Genomic DNA, 17,120 nt, shown 5'->3' with positions numbered 1-17,120 from the left:
TCAGGATGCTCATATCACATGACTCTTTTAAGTGATTGTGATTTTAACAGGAAAGCAAGAGTACCTTTACAAATACCCGGTGACAAATGGTTTGATTCTTGACCTTCTGCATGTGACATCTGTGTATCTCCATCTACTGCGTGAGCGCTTGTTGCTTAACCATCCTGGCGTCTAGTGCTCAGCTTCTCGATTCCGAAATGAATGAGTCAGCTTTGGCTGGCAGTCATGTGCTCCTCAGGGCCACGGGGAGGTTGGCTAGCTGAGTGTGGGAATTCTTCCCTCTGTGTTCACAAAGGCGTACATATGTCCACGTATGTCCTGTTTTGCTATATGAACAAAAATTTCCTAAAATATCTTTTCCAAAAAAATCCACCCTCCTCTCTCACTTTTTCTGTACCGTTACTCAAATTTTATCCCCGAATTTCTTAATCTCATTTCCAAAAATTCGGAGAGGACAATATAACAATGCATTTTACGTAATACATCTAAACATTGAAATGAACACATTGTAAAGTGATGTAATATCTTAGACAGTAGAAAAAGAGTCGTAAATATTTCTCCTTGTGTGGCCTTTATTTAACAATGACTTGCAACATTAACACTGGCGTGAAGTACACGGAATGCACTGGTTATTGGTACTGCCGTAAACATCGACAGAAGCGAACTGAGGCGACGTTTCTCTGTTTAAATCGCTTTTAAAAATATCATTAGGCACCTCGTTTTGCAACACCGGTACATTTACAGCACTCTGTTCAAGGTTTTCCAATGCCAACAACTCCTTCATTGGGACACGGTTTTACTTCAAGGGTCCTTCAAATGGATGAAAAGTCATTTGCGCTGCTAGCTGCCACCATGATCCCATAAAAAAAAATTAAATACAATGTCAGCACATACATCTTAACATCTAACGGCTGATACCTTTTCCTGACATATAAAAATTAAGCAGTAAAATCGCAAACAGGGTTTTTTTTTCACCGAATACATTGGGGAATAAAACCATTTCTCTAAAGTTTTTAACCTTTGAAAAATTAACAGCTGAGCTGGTGAGGAATTTCAATGGCGAAAAATGACCGTGCTCATACTTCTGGGAAAACACACAAAGTTACAGTTGTAATGATGGTGCGTGTGTGGGGCGTTGAGGGATGGGCGTAGAAGGTATGTGAAGGATGGGGTTAAGAGAGGGAGTGAGAGCCGAGCTCGGGGGGGGGGGGGGGGGAGACCTTCTGTTAAGCGCCGCTTAGGGCTGCCGGCGGGGAAGCCAGATAATGGGCTGCAGGGACAGGTTCCGGTGTGGGAGGAGTAGGGGTAGGAGTGCATGACCACTGCTTAGTCCGTGGTGTTCGATAGACGTGAGTAGCTGCATCCTCATAGTGACAGAGCGGTGGGGGGTATTCCCTTTCCGTGTGGCGCTCTAGATTACGGACCTGTGTGAACGCTCCCTGTTTTGATCCTTGGGGGGGGGGGCGCTACATTTTAATCGGCGTTTTAAATAAGCAGCGTAGCCGCTGGTGGTCGGGGCGGGACTTGAGAGGCGGTTCCGGTCCCGTAACGCTTGCCTGTGCGGGGATTACTGTTAATTGCAGTGCTATTGGTGTGCCGTGCCCTAATAGGGATGTTGTGTGGTGCGGGATTTACTGTGTGGTAACGTGTGTTAACACACTCTTGGAACGGGTGGTTTGCTGCGGGGAGATAGCGGGGCCGAACCCTTTGAACCCAGACCCGACCCGATGGGTCGCTGCATGAATTATATTGAATAAAATTATTTCTGAAATTGTAGCTTAAGTCTTGTGATCTGTTCTCCCTTTACAGCCTCTAGCTGTTGCTATTTTAGGTTCATTGTACAATAATAAACAGAACACGGCAAGTCCACCTCGTTTACCATGCATGGTTAAAACTTGAATGGGAAACGGTAAAGATGACCAGGACCATATCTCATACAAAGTAAGATCAGCATTGGTGTTTTAAAACTAATATATATACATTACCCCGTATATAATTGTATAATCTAAGGACTCCGCAGCGCCCCAGGGTAGCGGGCTGTGATGTTTGGGTGGCGGTGATCAAGACAAACATGCATCAAGATGAACAGATGTTAAAGAACGTGATTTAAATTCATAACTTCACTCTCAAACGCTTAAAAACGGGTTATTTAACAAATAAGGAGAATAAGCAATCGCACGACCTCATAAATGCATTAGTCAAGTTCATGTACTATAGTAAATACAGTATTTACTGTAAATGTGAACACTTAAACTATCACAGAAGACTAGGGCCTTTTCTGAGTGACCTTTTTTTTAAATATAAAATGCATTACAACTCTTGAGAACTCAGGATTTAACATTTTATAGCCCACGGTTGTTAAAAAACAATATATAAAAAAGTTCTGTGATAAAACAGCACTAACAAGGATTTCTTCCAGGGACACAGTGACATTTTGCTAACAGTAATAACAAATAACTAAAGTATAATCAATTAAAAATGCTTACATATCTAAGGTGATTTATATGCTGTGATGTCTGTAAGGCAAAAGGCAACTATTTTGAGGAACCTGGGAAGTTTAAAGCTAAAGCCAGCATATTGAAACAGCTTATACTCTCCTACGTACACTGCCATTCTAACTCTGCACATCTGCCCCCTCCTGAACAGCTGAGAGCCCCCCTTCCACCTGTGCCTACACAGTGACAAAGACCAGGCGGGCGGAGTAGATCAGGTCGGCCAGGTAGAGGATGAAGTTGAGGGCGGTGAGCACAGCCACGGCCACCAACTTGTCGAAGGAGCAGAATCCCGGCTGGGAGCCGCACTGGGACGGGCGGTGCGTTGTGCCACCGTGGTTCTTGTCGAACTTGAAGATGGGCCAGATTAAGGTGGCGGACAGGTACATGAGCACGGCAAGCATGGCGTAGGCAGACAGGAAGCGGGCAAAGGGGAACGGCAGGCAACCGGTGCACTCGCCGACGCACAGCACGATAATGGCTGCCGACAGGATGAAGCAGATGCAGTAGACAGCCAGGCACCACTGCAGGGCTGGGTGCTGATCGTAGGAGATCGGGTCGCTGATGAACACGAAGATGACGCAGGCCACAAAGGTCTCGCACACCTTGAGCAGCCCGGGAGCAGTGGCCATGTAGCCCGCCACCTCGCCGGGCCGCGCCTTGCTGATGCTGACCTCGCTGATGTAGGTCACGGTGGCCAGGCAGGAGAAGACGGTGGACACCACGCGGAAGTCGTACTCCTTCCTGTCCCGGTGGTAGCCCTTCAGGAAGTAGAGCGGGAAGATGACGGAGGCAGAGAGACACAGCAGCGAGGCGTAGCACGCGAACGTGATGGGGAAGTTCTTCCAGGAGACGGGCGCACGGGTCTGCAGGCCGAACAGCTCCACCAGCAGCACCAGCAGCGTGCCGGCGAAGCTGAAGCTCCAGCAGAAGATGCACCAGTCGGCCGTCCTGGAATACAGCCCCGCGCCATGAACAGCCACGCTGAAGGCCACGCAGGAGAAGATCAGGGCGGCCAGGCGCACCCACAGCAGCGGGGACGAGCGGACCACGACCAGCGGCATGCTGCGACGGAGTCTAAGACTGCAGGCTAAGGTGAAAACAACAGGTAGCTATAGGCAACAGGACAGACTGGGATACAGCGAGACTGAAGGAACAAATCAGACTTCGATGACCGACCGGGGGCACCAAGGAAATACAGGTGACAACCACAGAGGGTCAGATTTGCAGTTCAGGAGGATCCAGACTTTGCTGAAGCACTTGAGGAGTTCCAGAGGTACCGTCTCCGTATTCCTGCTCCAGCACTGACTTGCAGTATCGGTTCGCCGAATGTCACGTGAAGATTCTTTATCCGGCGAAGCTCTAGAATGAGGTGGATTCAGTCTTGAAAAAGCTCACAGTTACAGATTAACAGAGAAAATACATCTGTTGAGAAGTGTTAAAAAATTCATAGCTCAGATTTTAATTATTAGAGTATTAATACCACCATCCATATTTATATGGTTTGTTCTTGTCAGGGCACAAAGCTGGGATTGCAGGGTACACACACACACATGCACACACACACACACACACCAGCATATCTTTGGACAACAGAGGGAAACCCATATAGCACAAGGGCGATATGCAAAACCCACAGTGACAGAGCAGAAGTTTGAACTCCCCGCCCAGGAAGTGTGACAGAATAGCAATACACACTGAGTCACCATTGCACCCACCAACTAAGAATTGGGGCCCAATAGACAGACAGTAATTTCATATCAGTTCTGCTGTTGTGCCACTTGGGGGCAGCAGTGAGGAAACCATGTAAAATAAATCTCAAGTTAAAGGCATTTCCAGCTACAGAAAAACCCCCAACCCGCAAAACCAAGCAGGAAACCAGGCCTCAGATACAAGTTTCACAGTCAGAAGTGCGATGAAACAACCCTATAGAAATGTAAAAATAGCACAAATGAATATTTATGCAAACATCTGCTTTACCTTTAAGTCTTCAGCGAATTTGAACTCAACACGAGCTGAAAGAAAGAAAAAATAATGCAGCAATTATTATTCATATATTTAGCATCATTTAATCCTGACAGGTTTGATGCTAATCGGCATAACATATTATCTTAAAGTATAATGTATGAGAATGAGTTTTTGGGCACAGGAAACTGGGCAAAGGGGGAATCAGTAATGGCGCATTCTTTATTAAATCAAGTTCTATCTATACAGCCACTTCACTTATCGCTAATCGAGTTACAGGGTAGGCGATGGAGTTTTCCTTCTGATTTTTCCCCCAGATTGAGAAATGGTACTACTTCTACTCAAGTGCCCTACCATGCTGGAAGGCTGTACCACCCCATAAGGGGGGGGCGCCATCTATTCCTCCTTTTCCAGTGTGCGGCCAAACTGCTGGCCCACTGCCCACTTGACCCTTACGGAGCGCTTTACGCATGTTTCTTAAATGGGGCGGCCATTTGGCCACAGTGCAGAGAGGTGGGGGGCTTCACTCAGAGCATAACTATGTGTCAGTAAAAGGCAGCGGGTGCGACATGACGGGGGGGGGGGGGGCCTGGGAGTGATTTCCAGCCCCTCTAATATCGCTTTCTAACAAAATAATAATTCAGTTATGCGGCATAAGGAGCTTTTCTTCTCTTTGGAGTTTTGGCACAAAAGTGCCGCCCAAATAACTGCTCCTGAAACCCCCACTTGGGAAAAAGGCGCAGAGCCCCACTGGACTGAGGGAAAAAAAAACATGGAGACGTATCGTAACGGGACTGGGATCAGGTGATCTGCACTGGGGGGTGGAGTGTTTCCTGCAGCCCTACCCACACACCCCAGCTCTGCCCCCGCTGGACTTCCTAATGAAAAGCCGACTTCCTGAAGCACTCCGGAAGGTCAGCATGCGCCCCCATCCACCCTAATGAACTGGACAGAAGCAGCTGCACCTGCACATCCTTCCAATAAGGAAAAAAAAACAACCCCCCCATTATTTAGTAATTTTCCAAATATGACCAACATGGGAATTTCTCCCGCCGAGAGGCTGCCTGCAGGGGGCAGCGTGACTCTGGTGCCTCCTGATCCCATTAGAAGCTTATGGGTTTATTACCAAAAATCTGCACATACTCATTACCTCAGTACCCCAGTTACCATATTCCACCATCCTGTTTTCTCTGCATGTAACAAATGTAAATGAATTACCAAAACGTGTGTGTGTGTGTGTGTGTGTGTGTGTGTGTGTGTGTGTGTGTGTGTGTGTGTTGCAGGGGGGGTTCTAGGGATGAACTTAAAGAGGAGGGTTGACCTCTCCCAGACTCTCGGAGAGACTCGTACTCTAAACAGCAACGGCGAGGAATAGCTGAGGGGTGAGTCATGCCCCCCCCCCATACAGAGAGGGGCTTCCCAGCTGACGCGAGTGCGGACACAAAGACTCCGCCGATTACACCCACCATCATCAATCACGTATGTGGGGAGGGGGATGGAGCCAGGGCAGCAACAACCTACATCCAGTACTTAGATTTGGAGAGAGAACTAAATGTAACGAGGGGAACAGTCCAGTGGAGCTGCAGTTTGTGCTTTAACTGGACCGATAACTAAATGTAACGAGGGGAGCAGTCCAGTGGAGGTGCAGTTTGTGCTTTAACTGGACCGATAACTAAATGTAACGAGGGGAGCAGTCCAGTGGAGCTGCAGTTTGTGCTTTAACTGGACCGATAACTAAATGTAACGAGGGGAGCAGTCCAGTGGAGCTGCAGTTTGTGCTTTAACTGGACCGATAACTAAATGTAACGAGGGGAGCAGTCCAGTGGAGGTGCAGTTTGTGCTTTAACTGGACCGATAACTAAATGTAACGAGGGGAGCAGTCCAGTGGAGCTGCAGTTTGTGCTTTAACTGGACCGATAACTAAATGTAACGAGGGGAGCAGTCCAGTGGAGCTGCAGTTTGTGCTTTAACTGGACCGATAACTAAATGTAACGAGGGGAGCAGTCCAGTGGAGCTGCAGTTTGTGCTTTAACTGGACCGATAACTAAATGTAACGAGGGGAGCAGTCCAGTGGAGGTGCAGTTTGTGCTTTAACTGGACCGATAACTAAATGTAACGAGGGGAGCAGTCCAGTGGAGCTGCAGTTTGTGCTTTAACTGGACCGAAATCCCTTGCCGTTGCCTCTTACGTGCATTTTCCTCTTGCTGGCATCCCAGTCCCTCCACCTCAGACTGTCTACTCCCTCTCTCTCCCTCCCTCTTTCTCTCCCTCCCTCTCGCTCTCTCACTTTTCCACCCTTCCCTCACTGTCCTGTCACATTTTCCCCTGCCGCTGAAGTGTTCCAGATGTGAAATGAAATCCTAGTAAAAGGTGCCAAAGTTCCTCATACGCCCCCCATCCCCCCCCACGCCCACCCACCCCACCCCCAACATCTTGCGGCCCTTTTTTTACAGCCGTCTCATGTCAGGACAGTAGGAATTCCTGATTTGTAGAAAGTCCAAATACAGCGAAACCGCCATGATGGCTGCACTGCCCCACATTCAGCCATGAGCAGCTAGACAGAGCTCACGCAGAACCGCTCATTTAAGGCATGAGGGCAGTGCCTGGGGGGGGGGGGGGGGGGGGGGGGGTTAGTCCGTTTCAAGCAATGGCAGACAGAATCACCTCCAATAATGTGTATGAAACGTGTTAATCTGTAATTTTAGCTGTTAGACACACCTATTTTTATATATAAATCACCAACAGACATGGCCAGCCCCCAAATGGAATCTGAAGACGACTTCTCCCATATGTCGAGCTCTGTGATTTGCTTTCCTTAACACTGCAAAGGAATTCCTCTTCATACACAGTGCTAACCGAGTAAAGAGCAGCTCGACGTGTTTTGGCCTGACTAGGTTTGCAGTTATTGCTGCAGTGGCCCGTTAGGCACAAGCTGAGAATATCACACCTACGTACCGCGGTTACTCAACCGGAAGGAACTGGATTTACATGTAGCGGGTTGCATGCCGCTTTGCAGAAAGAAAAGTTAGACTGGAATTTCCTTCTGGAGAGATTTATGGTGGAGGGGGGGCTGAGACAATGCAGGATGTTACAACAGCCCCTTAACTGGTATGCTGGCCACTACATCCCAAACAAGAGGGGCACACAGACGCGCCCATACGCACGGCTAGGGCAGTTCTGCCGCTTTCCGTAGCTTCTGGATCAGGCCAGGGCTATTCGCTGCCTGTATTTTTGTGTAATGAGATCACATGCTGTACTGTGATATTCAACTCGTAATGAAATTTTAGCCCAAACGAGATTAGGGAAAAGCCATCATTTGTCTAGCTTGGGACACGAGATGCGTCCTGTCAGTTTAACTCAGGGAGGATGCATGGCTTAAGAGAGAGAGCCGAATAAGGAAGGGGAGAGGGAAAATGAGGAAGAGTGGACCTGGCAGTAAGTGTGTGTGGGTCGAGCGGAGGGCATTAGCAAAGAAGGTACTTTATTCCATGACAGTATTCGACAAGTCTGTCTTCGGCGAAGTAAGCGCGTAATAAAAACAATGATTTGAAAATTCGGATCAGACTTTCTGCGACCTGTCCTATCGTAACAGACGCCATTCTCACATGGCGCTCGTGGTCCGGAAGCCACACCCAGCCGGGGCCACAGCACGGCCTGAAACGAGTCACTGTGCGCGTGAAGCGGCAGTTGGTCGTTCTGTCGCTCAGCGCCGCGCAAACCCACCCTAACCCCCAGAAGACAACCCTGACATTTACAGCGAAGAAATGCAGTCTAACGTGGGGCGTGACCCAACACACATGCAGCCATGCTTTTAAGGAGAAGTGGCCAAGTGGAAGCCCTCCTAGTCTAACAAGTGGTTTCACACTAAAACACCCAGAAAATTCTACAGTCTTTAGTGAAGACTATCCCAGTCGTCCTGATGTTTTATCCCCTAAGTGAAATGTCTCCTCAGTTTAGGGATTCCTGGATCTAAGAGCACATAGCGTCGAGATAGGAACACAGCACATAAAAAGCCTATATGCTAAATAGGCGGCTATGCACTTCATGTGAACTTTTGCCGGGGCGAAAAAAAAAGCCATTGTGCGCACTAGCATCGCTCCGTTACTCGGTCGTGTCTCTGGTAGTCACAGCAACCAACAACAGGAAGTAAATAAGGCAGTCCAAACACCAAGCAGCAGTCGGAGGATTCACCCGTCTGCAGCATCCTGCATCCTGCACCACTAGCTATAGTCACACACTGCAGATCAGATCCCTGATACTTATACAAAAAAAAATCTAACCCGCCAATATTTCTTTTAATGCTCAGTCATCTTTTAAGCTAACTGCGCGGGGGAAAAAAGTAGTAAGAGTCCAACGCTGAATTCAAGTTTCATATGCATATTCCAGCTCAATTACTCCGTGCAGAGAGGAAGCAAGAGCGGGTTTGACAGTAAGGTAACGGTTTGGCTTCGCTGGAAACGCTTCTCATACATCCGTATGCGATGTAGATCTAAGACAATGTCATTTAACTTTTTTAACACTAAATACTGGGATAACAACAACAACAACAATAATAATTAAGGGTCCAAAGCACGAAGTGCTATGGAACCTTATTGTTTTTGTTAGGATTATTATTATTATTATTTTATTATTATTATTATTATTATTATTATTATTATTATTATTATGTATATAATTGATCATTTGTAGACATTACATTTGTAACTTTCTGTTTTTAGTTGTTTTTGTTTTAGTCTTTATCCCCACCTCACAGGGGAAAAGGGACAACAGCATTATGGATTATATCATGCGAGGCACCGGTGCGAGCGAGAGCGAGCCTCGCCCAGACATTCGGGAGAGTCCACAGCCCTCGATTAGCCGCTGGGACTGGCGGAGAAACTCGATATACACACACAGTGTACTGAATAGCTGCCTTACTAAAGATAATTGGGAAAAAAAGCATTCTTTTCAGATGTTCTTAACTGGAAACTTGTGAGCTTTACTAAGTCGCCGACGTAGTAAATCGAAATTCATAGCACGTTAATGATTTAAAGAGTCCAAAATGTTTGATCTGGTTATTATTATAACAATTAGGACAAGAAAGTGCATCACGTCCCCTCCTTGGTGCTTATAATAAAGTACCTACTGAAGTCTGTAAGCTTATTCAGTTATTCATACCAATAAAGTTACAGAAATACAGATCTAACTGGTAACAAAACTCACGTCTCCCAAAATGGCCTTGTATGTCTTCTTCTCCGGATCCCGGCCAAGGGCTGTGGAGCGATTCGGCAGCTGCCTCCGTTTCTCTTAGGTTTGCCTTTAAAAAGGGGCGAGAAAGGCAAAGTCTCAAGTACCCCGCCCATGCCAAATTAGGTGCTCAACTCTGTCAGCGCGCCTCAGCTTCCACATTTTTCATTCCTCACAATTACCTCTTCCTACTGCTATGAAATCTCAGTCTCAATGGCACAATGAATTAATGTTTAAATTCATCTTTTTTTTCTTACGTATTTTAAACAGACCCTTTCCTTACTGTGCTATTAAGTTAACCACTAGTTGATAAAGATAAAGTGTTTTCAGATAACGGTCCTATCTTTCATTAAACAGCAAAATGCCTTTATTAATCATGTATCGAAAGTTAAAATAATAATAATAATAAAAAATTCACATTCAATGCAGAAGTTAGTTCCACTGTCACTTAGAGCTAATTTGAGGTTATGTTATATGGAACAGTCATAAAAAGGGTGAAGTTTTTCCCATGTGTATTATGACGAAAAACTGTGACTGTTATAAAATGACTAAACGGGAAAATGCCTCGTTTCCATGACAATAATATCTATGGGGCGCTGTTTGTAAAGATAGCAAACATTTTTGTACTTGCCACTTTTTCAACATTTAGTGCAATTTTCTGACATTTAGCTAGAAGTCAATGGTGTTGTGGATCATCAGTTTTTTTTTTGCTGTGTAAATTATGTTCAAAATTGTTCATCATATGTAAATATAAATGGCTTGTCTATATATAAATATTAAATGTAAATGTTAAATATAAATGTTAAATGTAAATATGAATATAAATGTTAAATATAAAACTTAAATATAAATGTAAATATAAATGTTAAATATAAATATAAATGTTAAATATAAAACTTAAATATAAAACTAAATGTTAAATGTTAAATCTAAATGTTAAATGTTAAATATAAATGTTAAATGTAGACTCTAAATGTTGAGAACGTATGCAAATTAGCCACGTCCATTTGCGTAAAATGGGCGGTACCGACGATAGCGCAGGTTAGGGCTGATGCGGGACAATATGGCGATTTCCGCTCACTTAGAGGCCATAGAATGTGCAGTTTTGGCAGCTGTTCGCGCTGCGTTACATGGTATTGCTACACAGCCGGGAGCAACATCATGTACACCTTCCACTGTGACATCGGGAAGCTATGAATGTATTTTGGAGCGGGAGGGGGATCGTGGTTATCGGTCACATTACGCGTCGCTCGTTCGCATATTGGTCAATACTGACACGCGAACGTGCCATCTTTCATGTGATGTGTTTAGTGATTTTCATCTGACAAACAGAAAATTGAAGTATGCAGTAATAATAATGGAATGAAGGGGAAACATTAATGCAACAGTCTTCATGTGCAAATGAAAAATCATATTGTCTAGCCAACAGGAAAATGTTATATTTAACATTTATATTTATATTTACATTTAACATTTATATTTAACATTTATATTTAACATTTACATTTAATATTTATATATAGACAAGCCATTTATATTTACATATGATGAACAATTTTGAACATAATTTACACAGCAAAATAACCTGATGATCCACAACACCATTGACTTCTAGCTAAATGTCAGAAAATTGCACTAAATGTTGAAAAAGTGGCAAGTACAAAAATGTTTGCTACCTTTACAAACGGCGCCTCATAAATATCAACAACATTTATCAACAAATATTCAGTTCTACATCTTTGCTGCCTTGAAATTATTCGCATTAACTTAAAAACATCTAAAGTATGTCATACATTTCAGAGATCGAATTATGCAAAATTTCAAGTACTTATAAGTTGAGCAGCTTTTAATATTTTAATTGGGACAAGGCCATAGCCATGGAGTCAACGCTGAGGGGGACCAAGGCCGTAATCATAATATATATTGGGGGGACATTGTGCGCTCGTCTGAATATCGGGGGGGGGGGGCGTGTGTCCCTCAAAATGTATTATATTTACAGTCTGGATTGGAAGGTGGTTTCCCTGAGTTGGTTATTGGACTCCGAAGCAGCAGGTGGCGATATTGAGCCTTGCAGCTTTACCGCAACCTGTTTAGTTTCTAAATAAAGAGAAAGTCCCGCTTGATTACGTTAATTTCCTGCGCCAGCTGTCAGTCAGGATGGAAGACAAAATGGCCTCAGCATCTTCTGAATCTCCAGAAAGTCAAGATCCCGAACTGGACGAGTTATTGGACAGTAAGGTTTGAAATTTTCTTTGATGTGTCCCCAGTCTAGTGCAAGAACTTGAGTTTATGTGAGTGCGCTTAAATGGGGAACAAAAGTCATATTATTGACGCTGCTGTTTTGACATGCTATACGAACATGGCCAAATGTACTTTTTTGCTGTTTGCTTCGCCAAGATCTAAGGTTCGTGGTTTTAAGGTTTTTGATGTCTCACGTGTGACACTGAACCATGGGACCCACAGATATTACGAAAATATTACGTGTCTGCATCGGTGCTGCTAGAAATTAAGCTCCGAACTCGATTCATGTCAATTTTGATTAAATTATGATCAGAAATACTTGTTTTCAAAGAAATTTAGAGAGTTCGAGCATTCAGTATTTTGTGTAATTGGCATCGCTTTTGGCAGAATTTATGCCTTAAAACTTTTGGGGAATCTTTTCGGGGCATCGGTTCCTGCTTCCTCAACATTATGGGTAGATTAGTTCAAGTAGTATTGTATTGGTAGGGGACCTTCGTATTGAACTGGTGCAGCGTCCGTGATAATCTATATTCATTGTGTTACATTTCATAAGATATTTTTGAGAGTAGCTGCTGAAACATCCTTCCTGCATCTTGCATTAGGCGCCCTTGATGACTTTGAGAAGACAAAATCTGCTCCTGCAGTCCACGATGCTGGGGCCGCCGCCGCTGCCACTTCCAATCCAGCCAGCGGGAACCAGGAGCAAGTGAGGACCGCCACAGCCCCACATAGCCATGTGCCCTGTGCTGCCTGGGATAGAGTGCAGGTCCCCCTGGCCCCAGGACCAATACCAGGGACCTGTTTCCAACAGCAAGATTTAGCCGGACAACTTGTCTGATTTAAGGTAGCCAGGTTTATAGGGTCTTTACCTTTGTTCACTCGCGTTTAGCCAAGACTACCTTAAATCCAACAAGTTATCTGGCTAAGAAAGAAATCCTGCTTTCTGCAACAGGCCCCAGTTCATTGTTAGCCTATGTTAGCAATATTAATTGATAAAAATGCATTATGCATTATTTTGTGCATTACAAACAGTGTAGCAACACTGCCAGAGATAGTGGTTGGACAGTTCTGTGCGTACAACAGATTTAATGAGACACAATTAAGACATAAGTGTTAATAAACACTACATAACTGCAGTTTTCACTACTGTTCATGAAGGGTGCATCAATTTTTAATTCTGAGGGTTGCAGAAGTTCCTCTGACTTTCCGAATCAAAATTCCGACTTCAAGGGGCTTTCCAATTGAAATTTCCAACTAGGAACGTGGAATTTCTGACTTCTGAGTTAGAATGGAATGCGGCGTATTTTAATGGTAACCCAAAACTGGCAGATAATTTCAGACTATGTGCATCCTTAGGGGAATGTGAATTGTGTGCGAGTGCGGGACGGTTCTCTGTGGCTGTGGCCTGCCCGTGTGTCTCGCGTGACGCGCTCTCTGCTGTGCCAGCCCCCTCTGCTGCTAGAGGACAGCCAGTTCTTCGAGTCACTGTTTGACGGCGAGATGGCGAACCAGGCCCGGGAGGAGTGGGAGCGGGCCATGGCAGAGCTGGCCCAGGAGGAACCGGAGCTGCTGGGGCAGTTCCACAAGCTGTCCGAGGCTGCTGGCAAAGTGGGTGCGTGCGTTTGTCTTGCCGCGCCGTGTGTATCTGCCCATGTTCACTGCACATCAAATCAGGAAGTCAAGGCGATGGACGAATAAGTACGAAGGAACCTCTCAGGTGCAACCCGGCTCCCCGAGTAAACCTTCCAGATGGAACGGCTGCTCGTTTATGTGTCCGTCTGTTTACTCTTTTCATCTTGCATAGGAACGGATCTGGCTTCCCAGCAAGAGTTCACCTCCTGTTTGAAGGATACGCTGACAGGACTGGCGAAAAACACAGACAACTTGCAGGTAGTTACAAGTCCTGATGTGTCGTGAAGGAAAGACAAGGTTAAAAATGTTAATGGTATTCTGTGTTATCATCCTATTTTATTATATTGAGCATCCATCGGTATTTAAATGCAGCAAGTCAAAAATTATGTATTACTTTAGGATATTGCTTTAAGAATGAAAGGAAAATTAGAAATCTTTGTGGACTTAAAATTCTTCTGTTTATAACATGACGCTAAATTTCCTTTCATTTCTCCTCGCTTTTGTCCTCATTGTCTGATGTCGTCTCTGCTGGTCCTCAGAATGCAGGATTGGCTGGTGAGGAACTGGCAAAGACCCTGCAGGGACTGGGACTGGATGAAAATGGGGAAGGGGGGGCTGAGGATGGGAACATTCTGCCCATTATGCAGTCAATCATGCAGAACCTGCTGTCGAAGGAGGTTCTGTATCCGTCCCTGAAAGAGATCACAGAGAAGGTTTGTGCATGAGTGTGGCTCCCTGTCATGTTCAAACAACATTAATGAATTGCATAATGTACTCAAATGCATCGCTACTACTATACGATGGTTCATGTTAGTTTCGTGTTCACTGGGAAATCATAAGATGACCTTGTAAATTTTCTAGATCTGTAATAAAGTGCTATTTAGAAATCTCTGAACGATGCATTTGGTTGCATGCGTTTTTTTTTTTTTGTCCTGACGTCACGTAAGCTGGAGAGATTGATTCTTTCGAGAATCATTTTGGCACATTATTGATTGGGTGTGCTAACGGCAAACGGACTCGCATATCGCACAACGTTCATGGTTCAGCTAATTTTACAGAGAAACTGGGAGCCCATTGGATAAACCGTGAACAAATTATCTGTGTTGAGATGACTAGAGAATTGTTTTTGAGCAATCTAATGACAAGCAGAATTTAGTTTTTATGTTAATTCAGTTCCCTTATCTGCTGGATCTGAGTAACTGAGTAACTGGATCTGAGTATTTCTCTGGAAAATCAGATTCTTGGTGTAGATGTCTGAATTACACGCCTGAACGTTTTTGCTTGGATGTGCAGCTAATATGAATCTTCCTGGTAGCAGTTCCTTGTCTGTAACATGATTGACCGAGAGGCCTGTCATTTATCCCTCGCAGTACCCTGAGTGGCTGAGCAGCAATCGCCAGTCCCTCCCCCCTGACCAGTACCAGCGCTATGAGCAGCAGCATAAGATCATGGGCCAGATTTGTGGTCACTTTGAGAAGCAAGGAGAAAGGGGCCGAGGTGGAGGCGAGGGAGACGGCAGCTTCGAGGAGATCTTGGAGCTCATGCAGCAGGTATGAGATTGAGAACTGGGGAGGGAGGGTGCATGGAAATTTAAGGAAACCGTGTGACTTCAGAGTTTTATTGTCAAGATGGGTGAATAAGCGTCGGTCTGAGAATCACAGTGTTTTTCCTTCTCAGCTGCAGGATCTGGGTCATCCTCCAAAAGAGCTGGCAGGGGAAGTGGTGAGTTTCTGTGGCGATTGGGAGTAACCGCTGAGTAGTGACCATGTGGCAGAAATAACGTCCCTCACGCTGGTCCTCCTTCTTTTCAAGCCTCCCGGCATGAACTTTGACCCGGACTCTCTGAATGTTCCGGCTCCCCCAGGAGGAGGGACAGAAGAACAGTGCTCTGTCATGTAATCATGGCTGCCGGTGACATGATCTGACGAACTGGAGACGCAAAGGGGATTGGTGACATCTACCAGTGACGGCTGACTGGTGTCTGAAGAAAAACCAGAAGACAGGAAGATCCCCACCTTTCCGCAACTACTCCTGTCTATACAGAAATACCACTTGATTTATGTACTCATACCAATTTCTTAGGTCTTCCCTCCTACTACACTTAGAAATTTGTCTTCAGTTGGATTTGCTAAGCACCTTTCCTGACCCTTCTAAGTCTGCTGACCAGTAATCTGGCAGTTGCTCATTTCAGGAGCACATGAGTACATCTTGTGGAATAGTCTCTGGAGTTGTGGACGAGTCACTTGAGTTTTCTCGCATCACCAGAACACCTGTCAAACTATTTGCCCATTGAGCAGGGATTTCATAGTTTAGGGATTTGAAAGCAGGTTACTTAGAATCTAAGCTTGATTTTACATTCATGTGCTGGAAGTGAGACCATTGACATGCAGCAATATTAGTGCATCCATTTATATTTATAATTTCAGTCTTGATTACAGTGGCCACTCTATTGTCTGGCTGTTATTCCCCATACAGGAAATAACTGTGAATTTACCTAATATATCCCAAATGATTTTGTGGTGAAACACTAATGTAATCCCTCGGGAACATCTTTAGTGATGGGTTACAGTTTCTGGCTGCCTGAATTACTCATCTACTGTACAAAATGCTTTCAGTTTTGCGTCTGTATGACTGCTGATATACAGAAGCACAGATCCTTGCAGACAATTTATGTATGCTTGATGCCTTGTAAAACGGACATTTGTTATTGAATATTCTCTGTAGTTTTTACAGTAACTGATCAGTGAAAAACAAGTCCCAGAAACAGATTTAATGGTAGAGAAGTCTGAATTGCAGTTTGAATTTTTAAACTAACCCTTCGCCGTGGGTGTCACATTTGAGTGCCTCTGTGTTTCCTATCAATCCCCAGGGCTGTCCTGTTGCATGCTCCTGGATTACGAAGAGTCTTGCTTCATGCTAATTCATCTACCCCTTTTGAATTCTTTATGGGTGAAAGATTCCTTGTGCTTACTTGCAGTAATTCCTCTCATGAGAGGCCCTGGTCTAAGAAGGAGGGAAGGGGTCAAAGAATTGTTGGAGCGTGGCTGCAGGGTTCTGCCCTGAATTTTGCATCATGCCGTTTTTTAAGATTTGTGGCTATGGTTCCTAAAGACTGATGGCACATCTATGCTAATTTTTGCATGGTTGACTGCTAACTGATTATGCCCTCTGTGATATATGCTCAGGGTATTAATAATCAATCTTAAGACAGTGTTTGGGTTAAAAAAGGAGGTCGAGGAATGTCTGTATTATATGGATGATTATGAGTTGGAACGCAGTGATTATAAAGTCCAGTGTAGGAGTAATACCCTTAACCTTTTCTTAAATTCTAATACGTTAACAGTGATCCTTTATAGGACTTTACTTTTGTTCCAGACCTGGATACTGTTCATATTAAATATCTGAAAATGCTGAATAAAACCGGTTTACACCACTTCGTCTTGACCCTTTCCTTTTATTTACATAACGAAATAGACACACCCTCACCATTTTACCTTCCCAAAATGGCAGCCAGCTGACCGTCAAGCTGGAATATTGCAACGTGGCTATTTCCGCCTTGGAATA

General features: G+C 44.6%; 2 protein-coding genes across 3 annotated transcripts; one reads left to right on the top strand and one right to left on the bottom strand.

Moving 5' to 3' along the window:
* Positions 1-552: 552 nt before the first annotated feature.
* myadmb (myeloid associated differentiation marker b) lies at positions 553-9,790 on the bottom strand. 2 transcript variants are annotated; one of them, XM_049011752.1, is made up of 4 exons: positions 9,660-9,790; positions 4,473-4,507; positions 3,672-3,854; positions 553-3,582 (listed from the first exon to the last, which is right to left on the bottom strand). In XM_049011752.1, the coding sequence occupies exon 4, from the start codon at positions 3,554-3,556 to the stop codon at positions 2,672-2,674; it is 885 nt and encodes a 294-aa protein (XP_048867709.1). In that variant the 5' UTR covers positions 3,557-3,582; positions 3,672-3,854; positions 4,473-4,507; positions 9,660-9,790; the 3' UTR covers positions 553-2,671. The 2 variants fall into 2 exon arrangements, with proteins under 2 accessions (XP_048867709.1, XP_048867708.1); XM_049011751.1 differs by having other exon boundaries at positions 553-3,854.
* Positions 9,791-11,770: 1,980 nt separating this feature from the next.
* pex19 (peroxisomal biogenesis factor 19) lies at positions 11,771-16,989 on the top strand. The gene is made up of 8 exons (XM_049011747.1): positions 11,771-11,916; positions 12,527-12,630; positions 13,371-13,536; positions 13,729-13,814; positions 14,096-14,269; positions 14,927-15,106; positions 15,234-15,278; positions 15,369-16,989. Exons 1-8 carry the CDS (start codon positions 11,841-11,843, stop codon positions 15,453-15,455), a joined length of 918 nt encoding a protein of 305 aa, XP_048867704.1. The 5' UTR covers positions 11,771-11,840; the 3' UTR covers positions 15,456-16,989.
* Positions 16,990-17,120: the final 131 nt, after the last annotated feature.

Source organism: Brienomyrus brachyistius, chromosome 4 (assembly GCF_023856365.1).
Source record: "Brienomyrus brachyistius isolate T26 chromosome 4, BBRACH_0.4, whole genome shotgun sequence".
Lineage (NCBI taxonomy): Eukaryota > Metazoa > Chordata > Actinopteri > Osteoglossiformes > Mormyridae > Brienomyrus > Brienomyrus brachyistius.
The sequence above is the reverse complement of the archived record's forward strand: the minus strand, read 5'-3'. Positions and strand labels throughout refer to the sequence as shown.

Excerpts from the sequence above, each read along its gene's own strand:
- myadmb (XM_049011751.1), bottom strand. The coding sequence starts at position 3,556 with ATGCCGCTGGTCGTGGTCCGCTCGTCCCCGCTGCTGTGGGTGCGCCTG.
- pex19 (XM_049011747.1), top strand. The coding sequence starts at position 11,841 with ATGGAAGACAAAATGGCCTCAGCATCTTCTGAATCTCCAGAAAGTCAA. Across the intron at positions 13,815-14,095 it reads AAAACACAGACAACTTGCAG|AATGCAGGATTGGCTGGTGA; the intron begins GTAGTTACAAGT and ends GCTGGTCCTCAG. Across the intron at positions 14,270-14,926 it reads TGAAAGAGATCACAGAGAAG|TACCCTGAGTGGCTGAGCAG; the intron begins GTTTGTGCATGA and ends TATCCCTCGCAG.